The 10,743-nt window shown below is 37.0% G+C and overlaps 1 protein-coding gene across 1 annotated transcript; it reads left to right on the forward strand.

Moving 5' to 3' along the window:
• Positions 1-484: 484 nt before the first annotated feature.
• On the forward strand, positions 485-9,626 carry BNIP1 (BCL2 interacting protein 1). The gene is made up of 6 exons (XM_032211698.1): positions 485-626; positions 1,327-1,419; positions 2,690-2,781; positions 3,961-4,062; positions 5,407-5,525; positions 7,196-9,626. Exons 1-6 carry the CDS (start codon positions 543-545, stop codon positions 7,390-7,392), a joined length of 687 nt encoding a protein of 228 aa, XP_032067589.1. The 5' UTR covers positions 485-542; the 3' UTR covers positions 7,393-9,626.
• Positions 9,627-10,743: the final 1,117 nt, after the last annotated feature.

Consider the following 10,743-nt stretch of genomic DNA (forward strand, 5'->3'; position numbering starts at 1 on the left):
TTTCCGCAGCAATCCTGCAATCGAGTTCTCCTTTCCTATCTAGGATGACTTCATCTGGATAAACTGGGGAATTAGCCTAACTTTCTGCAAAAAAACAAAAAAGCACATACTCAAATATCGAGTTTTTCTCTGTTTGGAGGACAGCAATAATAATGGTACAAATATAAACCCCAATAAATAACATTACGTTATAGTCAGATAAAAGGCGCTAGGGCAAAGGAAATCTGAATTAACAGTCGTTTCCAAGTAATTCCGGCACCGCAATCTTAAACGTACTGTAGTAGACGCTGTTCTCCTGACTGCAAAGACTCCGGTAAGCGAGGCTGTCGGGAAAAACGTGGCAGAATTCGAGACACAAGAAATTCCTCTTTTCGTCCAGCACCTCCGCAGCTGGAAAACCTGGGGGGCGGATGTTTCGTGAGAAAGGAATACGTCATGCCTACGCCAGCCAATGACTTCACTTTGTGGACGTCCGATCTAGAAGTCCTCTCGCGTTCCGAATTGGCTTGGCTTCCTTCTCGCTCGCCGTAGTTATCCCCAAGATGGCGGGGGCCGGTGACGTGCCGGTCCGGGTTTGCAATCAGGAGATTGTCAAATTCGACCTGGAGATTAAAGCCGCCGTACAGGTATCGTTCCCGCCGCCGTTGTTCAACCATTCATGGTGTGATCGCTGGCCATTTTATTTATAAGCCCGTAACTGCCCGTTTCTCTTTATCAATGGTCGACCCTCCGGTACAGGTTGGTTCAACTGCATCCTCCAGCCAGCCTTGTATTAGCTGGGCGGATCAGTTTGGCTCAACTTAATGAAGATCTGTGCTGTTATCAATGTTGCATGTCACTTGTCCGTTTTGGCGGCCCCAGATTTGGCCAACTGCTTCTTTGAACGCTGTAATTTGTCAGCTGTTCGTTTTTCCTACTCTGATGGGTGGTGATAATTTCATCTGGCATCCCCCCTTCAAATGGTTATGTTTTTTAAAAAAATAAATAAATACTTGAACTTACAGTATCCCATTGCCTTCCTTCCTGAAATTGCTGCATTTTGAGGGTGTGTGTGTGTGTTCCAAGAGAACATCAGTGCAAAAAGTGTTTGTTGTGTTGGTTAAATTTAAGTTTTTTGTCTTCTCCCTGGGAATTCACAGTGATTTAAATTACACTCCTTCCTCTTACTGTATTCCCACAACAAACAACTCTGGGTAATAGGCTGAGTTGAGAGGGTGACTAGTTCAAAGTCACCCAGTAGAATTCCATGGTTGAGGATGGACTAGAATCCATATATTAAGAATCTTTCCAGTCCTAGGCTGACATTAGAATTTTCTTATTTTTCAGGATATCCGGGATTGTACAGGCCCTGTAAGTGCGCTTGCAGAATTGAATGCCAAAGTAAAAGAAAAATTCCAGCATGTACGACTCAGAATACAAGTGAGAAATATTGACAAAATACTAGTAATGTTTTGAAAATAAACTCATAGATGTTTTTACTAGCTTTCAGCTCTCACAGGTTTGCACTCACCTGCATGTAGTTCCTTGTTGTTTGAACACTAAGCTGTTGTAAAAGTGTTTTTAAGGTGTTTAACATTCTTGTATTTATATCTGTCAGCAATGGTCAAAGACACAAGTTACACAGCTTTGATTCACTAGAGCTCATAGTAGAAATGTTGAAAATGTCATGAATTTATTTTACTGCTCTTTCAGTTATGTGCAATGCCTAATGCTGAATATCTCTTAGATATGATCTATGCATTACTATATTACTATAATATAATATAATATAAAAGGATAATTCATAGTCTCAATATGTTAAAGACATATGATGTAGTGGATGAACAACTTGGAAAACAGTTGTAGAGAAGGAAGAGTGGAAATTTCAAAGAATAAACAAATTTACCTCAAACATACTTAGAATTGATGTAAGATGTTCCAATGTTGGAACATTACTATTAGTTGCTGATTTCTTTTTTTAAAAAAACATTCTGGAAATCTAACCGAATGTTGGCTCTTTTTTCATATGTAGGGACAATGTTGTAAAGTCCAACAATACTGAACAATGATTTAATCAATTAAAATACAATAACAAAAGTAGTTCTACTGGGGGGGAGGGGCAGGGATGGGAAAAGTTAATGTCCTTTAATTAGAGGAACATCATGTGGAATCTGGTTTTGCTAGTAATTGTTTTCCATTGGGGATGTGTATATATTTTCTTCATATCAGCTGGTTCTGCATCAGAATTGTCATGTCAGTTCACCTTCAACTGCATAAAATATGGCCTTTAGTTTTATTCTATTTACTAAGTAAGCAAGTTGGCTTACCCCCCAAACTCTACTAAAGGACACCAGGTGTTCTGTTCATGCTCTGTAAATAATCTAAGAATCAAAGATGTGTACTGACTTGTTTCCTGGATAAGATAAGGAGAGAGATTACAACATTCTATGGCTCTTGATTGTTGGTATAAAGGTGGACTATTCCATCTAGATATTCAAAAGGTGATTCAAACTGCACACTACTACTAAGAGGGATGTTATAGGTCCTTCATTTGAAAGTTGGTAAATAGCAACACTGAAAAATTTTGACAGCCCTAATGTATCACATTTTATTTGCAACCAAGGCATTTTATATTTGTGCATTTACTGGCATATTTCCTTTTTGTACATAGAAGTGTTCATAAATAATTTGGGTTTATGGTTCTTTTTAGGAACTTGAACAGATGGCTAAGGAGCAAGATAAAGAATCAGAAAAACAAGTATTACTCCAAGAAGTAGAGAACCATAAAAAGCAAATGCTCAGGTCAGTTAAAAATTTCAGGTTACCAAGATCAATGATCTAATACGTCTTATTAACTGGCCTGCAGAATAGGACGTTGGGAATATAGGAAGCCCTGAAGTTATCCCTCACCCAAGATTTGATTGATTGTATATTTCAGTTCTATACTTCACTTTTTGTAAGCAACTCCCTACTTCTTTTTAAATTAATCAAAGCCCTTAATTAACCATTAGTGGTTATTATGCAAGAAGGTAATCGCCTGCCTTCAATGACTTTTTACTTTTCTTCTGTACTCCCAGATTTACTCAAAAAGCTTCTTCAACCCTGCAGAGCAGATTTGGAAGGCATGGATAGGAAGGAGGAGTTCAGTTGGACACAATCCAAGAAGGACTCATGAGGGGGGAAAAGTTTTAAAAGTAAATAATACCTTGTGCATGTTTGTTCAGGGGAACAATCTCTGCTCTGTTGCCTTACACATAGCAATTTATCAATTAAACATCAAGGTAAAATTCAGCTCTGTAAAATGAGATGAAATGATGGGATTGGAGAACCGCTTGAAGTAATAATGGACCAGAACAGTTTTTGTTGGTTTGTTGGTTTGTCTCTCTGTCAAGTATCCTAGTGTTCCTTTCTCAGATAAATAAAGGATGTGGCTTTCAAGTTTAAAAGTACAGGTTTATGATAACAGGATTGACTTTTGTTTTTAGCTGGTACTCAACCTGTTATGCATAGGGATCTCTAGAAAGCAGTATCTAGACATCTCCATTAAATTTAGTGGGGCTATCTTCCTTTTTTTCATGGAAAAAAACAATACTCTGTTATTACAATTAGCTATGACTCTCAATCAGTTGATGGAAAATAATAGTTTGATTCAGGCCATCCATCCAGTGCTAGAAACATCATCATAAAGATTGCCAAACGTTTGGATAATAGTCATTGATTTTGGTAAGTATCAAGATACTTTCACTGTTAAGCAGACCACTAAGGAACACTATTTATGTGGTGATAAGATATAAAGAAATAGGAAAATAAATGTACAATGTAGTTTTTAATATAACAGGAATGTTAAATGTAAAATATAACATTTTATAAAATTTATAAAATGTTAATTAAGCCAATGGCAAATTGAATGCTTTAGTTTTATGGATTCAGATATCTCAGGAACTTTGTATATCATACAAAGGTGTGTATTAATAATTTCAGCAATCAGACAGCCTGGCGTAAGGCAAACCTAGCTTGCAAAATTGCAATTGACAATTCTGAGAAAGATGAATTGCTGCGAGGAGGAGATCCTTTACGACAAAGGTATGTAATTATTCTTTTTCATTTTTATCAAAAATTGGCACAGAAATTCCCAACCTCCTGCTAAATACCATTTCAGAAATTCATTCATGTGAACCATTATAAATCAATGTTGTTCTCATTTGCAATGAGTTTTGTGAGATGCTGCTGGGAAGCCAGACAAATGAAGTTCTCTCTTGCTGATTTCAGCCCCTGATGCATGCTTACGGCTTCCTTTGCATCTTATCTATTTGGGGAATATACATACATATCTTGGTGCATATATTGGTAGCTACGTCTTCTTTTTTAATTCAATCCTTTGGGTCTCTTTGAAATAATTCCTACTAGATTTGATAGATCTTTCTTCTAAGAAAGTTAAATGATTGTGCAGTATTAAGAATGACTTTACATTGGCTTGAATACATTTGGACTAATTTATAAAGTATTCTTGATTCAGTTGATGGAAAATAATAGTTTGATTCAGGCCATCCATTCAGTGCTAGAAACATCATCATAAAGATTGCCAAATGTTTGAATAATAGTCATTGATTTCGGTAAGTATCAAGATACTTTCACTGTTGATCAGTAGTAATAGGAATAAGTAAGGGCAGCTTTTTTGCTCTTAAAGAGTTTACCTGAAAAGGGTCTGTCCCAAAAGCAGAATTTTGATATGCAGAAGGTACAAGGTATTTGCAATCAGTCTCCAGAAATAAGGGGGAGTCTCTGTGCAAAAATCTTGCTTGGATTTTGGGATAGTTCTTTTTCAGCCAGCCCTCAGAAACAAATGGCGATCAGATGATTACAATCATGCGACCATGGGGATGCTGAAGTGACCATAACTTCAGGCATGTGTCATAACACCATCCATTCAGCACCTTCAAAGTTTCAAATGGTGGCTGAACAAATGGACATTGAGGATTACAACATTTGTAATTAACTTTCTAGTCAAGCTACACTATATTGCCAAAAGTATTTGCTCACCCATCCACATAATCAGAAACAGTTGTGAGCAAATACGTTTGGCAATATAGTGTATATAATGTTGCAAGGGGAAGATCCTGGATTCTTGCAGTAGTAGCTAATATTTCTTCATTATTATGGATTCAGTTAACATTTATTACATCTCATTGATGCAGAAACCACATAGCTTAGAATCATAATCTAGACTGAATAATTGAACAAAATATCTTAGCAGAATGGAGTGGCAAATTATCTGCATCATCCCAGGGATATAATTTAAAGCATGTTTGCAATTGTACTGGAATACAGTTGTGATACCATTTTTTCTATGGTTCTCCTGAAAGAAGAAACTAGAAAGGAATATAATTTGAAGCTCCATGCTAGACTTCTTTTTCTCTTCTCTTTTAGAAAGTCTACTAAGGAAAGTCTGGCAGAGGGGGCAAGTAACATCACAGAGAGCCTGATGGGAATTAGCAGAATGATGTCTCAGCAGGTTCAGCAGAGTGAGGAAACCATGCAATCTCTAGGTAATTAAATAATCTGGATTTAAATTCAAGATGGACAGTTGGTCTTCAGATGCAACAGGTTCTTTCCACACCACCCCTATATCCTCCCCAGAGCCATTGACCTTTACTTATTTATATGGTGCTTTGATGAGAGGAAGAAACAAGGAGAATTAGGCCTTGTGTACCTTCCTCTCACTGGAGATGTTCATGAATTCAGCTTTCTATGTGGGAGAATCATTGCCACTTTCTCATTAAGGCCTAAGTAATCTGTCACGTATAGGAATATTTGATCAAGAATTAAAGGAATAATGTCATTTGGTGCACGTATAGGAATATTTGATCAAGAATTAAAGGAATAATGTCATTTGGTGCAATCAAGAGGTACTGAGAAGATGTATTTTTAGTCTGTCAGATTCAAGCATTTCTTTTCTTGGCAATTGAATTTTTAAAGTTGCTTGGTTTAAATAGAAATGAATGCTTCTGCACCAGAGACAAATTCTTTGTGTGTCTAATCACACTTGTCCAAATAAAGTCTCCTCTCCTCTCTTCAATTCCATTCCATCAAGCACAGTACTGGAGAGAAAAATGCCTTGCCCTTAGATTTAAGGGCAAGTTGCCTTTCCATTTAAGTGATTCACACCTTTCCCCCCCCCCCCCCCAGGTAATTTTATCTGTTATTTTAATACCTTGGTTTATGATGATGACCTCAAAAGAAGGCAACACCTAGTCTATCTTGCTAATTCCAAAGAGAATTGGACCTGACTAGCACTTGGATGGGAGACCACCTGAAAATCTCAGAGGTGGAAAATGCATATTACAAGGAATGTGTATAGCACAAAGCAGACTGACTATACAAATATTATTGCTGTGGACTACTTGCTCACTTTCCTTAGAGTCCTTAGGTTCCCTTTGAGATTATTTAAATATGCTGTAATCCATTTTGGGGTTGGGGAATCAGATCTGGATTTGCCATTGGGTATACTAGGAAATGATTGTCTGGTTAATGCTTTGTCATTTTGTTTTGTGATAAAGAGTTATGTGTGTGTACATCCAGTTTTCACCTCCTAACAGTGGCAACTAGGAGAAAAAGTATTATTTGCTTCAACAGAAGATGTTAGGAATTAAGCTAACTGTCATGTGCTTTGGAAAACTCTGTGGTTTTATTGAGCAAACTCTTCCACTATATGTTTATGTTGGCTCTTTCCCTCTTAGTTTTTAACTGTAGGCCTAAAAGACTTAATGCTTTTATCTGATTTTAGATGGATCAGATTGCTTTAACTAAATGCTTATGAATGTTTATACATTGCTGTTTTAATTATTTACATCTGCCTTTTTAAAGTGTTTGTGAACAGCCTTAAGGGAGAGTATGGTCTGTTGGGATGCAGAGTTTGGCTGAGGTGAAAGTTTTAATGGTTCTGGAACTTGAGCCAACTCTGATCTCAGTCTTTTATGAATGGGCCTCTTTAAGAAGGTAGCATATCAATCAGCTGGTCATCAGATAAACAAGAGAGCCATTTGAATTGATTTCATCTGGCTCCAGATTTAAAAACATGAAGCTTTAAGCTAATTTACCCAGTGAACAGCATGTGGTATGTTTTCTTTCACGGGACACAATAAGATCCTTCCACAATATATGATTTTGCTCGATGCTTTGGGAACAATCCACTGAAATGTACATTTTTATCTTTCAGTTAGTTCTTCGCGAACTATCTTGGATGCCAATGAGGAGTTTAAGTCCATGTCTGGAACAATTCAGCTGGGGCGAAAGCTTATTACAAAGTATAACCGCAGAGAGCTGACTGATAAATTGCTCATCTTTCTTGCCCTTGCCTTGTTTTTGGCCACTGTGCTTTACATCTTGAAGAAAAGACTATTTCCATTTTTGTGATCATTTTAGGTGAAAGGAAGAAGCATGACTGTGGGGGGAAAAAGAAAGGCAGTATATTGCAAAAAGGCTCCTGACAGAAGAAACTTCCATTAGGCAAAACTTTACATTGAACTAGTGAGCCAAATGAGCAGCAGGTTAGAACAAGAGGAAAAAGTGCTTGTTTGCTCTGAGGCTGGAAGGCTGTACCACTTGTCATATTCTATATGAGACATATTCCTACATCCCTCATCTTTGGCCATTTCTACCCCCTTTCTCAGTTCAGTACAGAACTGAGAGAACTAAAAGAATACTAATAAACATGTATAAATATATTGTATATTATACCTTTGGTAAAGTAGATGTGAATGCCAGTACTGTGAAAATCTTACAAATTAAAGGAAGCAAGGTGTATAAGAAGCCTTATTACTGGTTCTTTTTGAATGATAAAAAAATGACCATTTCCTTAGATTATCTCCAGAAAAAGCAATGAGGCAAATCTCCAAATGCCTTTTTAGTTGATGGGTCTATATTATTCATTTATATGTTTCTCTTGCCAGTATTATTTAGATAGATTTCTTCACTTCATCCCAGATTCTAGTTCTCCCCCTATGTAGGGAATGACTACACTGGATGACTGGGCCAATTAATCTCTCTCAGATCTAGATTACTTCCAGGTAATCAAAAAAAAAATCTCTATCAATTGTACTGGACCAGTGTACTAGATTATACCCATGGCCTTCGCGAAGAGGACTTCATCCTGCACTGGATTGATTCAGCTTGATTGTAATACACTAAATGTTTGTTATTGTATTGAAGGAAGTGAAAAAATGGTACAGTAAATATGTTTTCCTCATTTCTACTGTAAATAGAGGTGGATAGAGGGCAGATGAAAAAGATCACTGTTCATGATTATAGACCAAGTATATTTTAGTTTATAAGCCACTTTTGAAATCTTTTATCTATAAACTGTCCAGAGTCGCTCTATGAGTGAGATGGGCGGTATCCAAATTTAAGAAATAAATAAATCTTGCCAAGAAAACTCCAGGGAGTTGGACTGGTAATTGCCAGGACTCAACACTGACTGGAAGCCCTGTGTGTGCACACTTAGCCGTGCGCGCACAAACACACACATTGAGACTGTGGTTTTGTGTGTATGCCACAAGATGGCACTGAAGGACCATATTTCTAAAAATAACGGACTGTTCTTTAATTTGCAGCTTTGAATAGGCAACTATTCAAAATAATAGTGTTGCCTTAAAGCATAAAATGCTAGACAGAGGGGAGTCAAAGAAGCAAACTGCACTTAAAAAGAAATTACTGATCGAGCTCTGGTATATTTTGCACTAATGCTTATATTTGTCTTTAGTTCTCTTATTAAATTAATATTTATTTCAATCTTAACAAGCAAAAGAACTATATAAACATTGTTATACGTTTGCATGTGATACGACTAGATTAACTTTTTTTTTATTATGTTTAAAAACCAACTTCTGAAAGAGTTCTCTGGCATACTGTAAGAGTGTAAAATATGCCGTGAGTGTGTAGAATTCAGTTGAGATCCCAACATACAGATAAATCTCAGTGAAGATAGGATGAGCTACAATCTAAGGCAGTGTTTCTCAACGTTGGTGACTTTAAGTCCTGTGGACTTCAACTCCCAGAATCCCCCAGCCAGCACAGGACTTAAAGTCGCCAACGTTGAGAAACACTGGTCTAAGGTCTTATGCAATTGTGTGGCTGAGAGCCCCCTACTTTGTGGTGTGGCCCAAAACATCCAGTAAATTGACCCATGCTGAGAGGCTGGTTTTCTTTAAAAACCCATAATAATAGTGGTCCAATTGATAAACTGCAGTCTAGTTTTCATCAATTGGATTAGCCACTTTAACCACAAATGCCTATATGTCAAATCTGGGAGACATTTTCTTTGACTAAAGAACTTTTTCCAAGACGCTGGCTTTCAATTCCATTCTATAATTTATGAAATTGAACATCATCAACAAAAGAAAGCAGAGCAAGGAGGCCGTGACTAAAAACAGTTGAGCAGGAGGCTCAAAGGACCTCTCCACCTGCACACCTGCAGTGAGCCCTGGCAATGCGCTGAAACTAAAAATCTTACTTAATGAAAGCACAGTTGACTAATTCAACTATATTGGTTCTGTTGGTTTTATTTGGCTATCTCTGTGATTAATTAGTAAGTTCTCTCCTTTTGTTTGTATATTTCTCATTATCCAATAAATTCTATTTTTATGCCTATATATATTGCTGCTTTGACTTAATAAGTTGATTGCTTATTAAAATCTCCATGTGCAAGCAGTTATGGAACTACTACTTGTATTTCATGAATAGTACAACATTTAGTAACGGTTGTTACTTGAGGATTTGGAGGGAACGGTCCAAAAACGTTTCTGTTTTACTTTTCTTAAAACTGATCCAAAGGGAGAAATCCTTGGTAAAAGGGCTAAGAGGGCTCTGGGTGATTTTAAGTTGGAAATACAGAGGTTTATTTTATTTTATTTTTATGAAATGCTGCTTCTTTTAACTGGTGATGTCACCAGAGTAGTTTCAGAGTTGGGTGGTCTTGAAATATCACCAATACATAAAATTAGTGGACTAAAATTTCAGTGAATGAATCAGGATTCCACAGACAAATAAGAATGTATCAAGACCACAGGTATAGCCCATTACTAGTGCATTTTACTGGAAATCCTTCTCAAAGGATGCCTGTTAGTGAGATTCTAAATTATTTCTCAGCCTAGTTTGTAACATGTCAGTAATACTAAATGAAGGATGAAAATTTGATTCTCCAGATTTTTTTTTCCAAAATACTTTTTTATTTTCCATTTTCATAACATATAATCACATGTATACTATTACATAGCCAGTATCATATTGTATTAAGTAATAATTACATCAGTTCCTCTTGCCATCAACTCCCAGAAAGATAAAAACCAATTATTAGTTCTTCTGCTCTCCATACACCAATTTCTTCTGCCTCTCTCCTCCCCCTCCTTACCTCCTTTCTTCCCTCCATCATCCTTTTCTACTCTACTTCCCCTTCCTTTCTCCTTCTCCCCTCTCTTCATTCCACTCCTCCTTATTCTCCCCATCTTCCGCCCTTACCCTCTCTCCTATTCCTCTCTTCCTATCTTTCTTCTCTCGTCTGCTTCCCACTCTTCCTCTCATTCACTTGGTGTATTTCAGCTTCTGAGCAAACTCCATTCTATGTTGATGGTATTTATGCTTCCATATCAATATACTTAACATATCTTAGTTTTAAAGGAAAAATAAGAAAAGACAGTATACACGTGCAATCATATTACTTAATTCTCCAGATTTTGTTGAATTGCAGCTTTCACTGCCCCACCAGCACGG

This window comes from Thamnophis elegans, chromosome 2 (assembly GCF_009769535.1).
Source record: "Thamnophis elegans isolate rThaEle1 chromosome 2, rThaEle1.pri, whole genome shotgun sequence".
In the NCBI taxonomy this organism is placed as follows: domain Eukaryota; kingdom Metazoa; phylum Chordata; class Lepidosauria; order Squamata; family Colubridae; genus Thamnophis; species Thamnophis elegans.

What these genes read in the sequence shown, in the direction of transcription:
- BNIP1 (XM_032211698.1), top strand. Translation starts at nt 543, where the DNA reads ATGGCGGGGGCCGGTGACGTGCCGGTCCGGGTTTGCAATCAGGAGATT. An exon ending in CATAAAAAGCAAATGCTCAG is followed by an intron (nt 2,782 to 3,960) that starts GTCAGTTAAAAA and finishes TAATAATTTCAG; the next exon opens with CAATCAGACAGCCTGGCGTA. An exon ending in GGAGATCCTTTACGACAAAG is followed by an intron (nt 4,063 to 5,406) that starts GTATGTAATTAT and finishes CTTCTCTTTTAG; the next exon opens with AAAGTCTACTAAGGAAAGTC.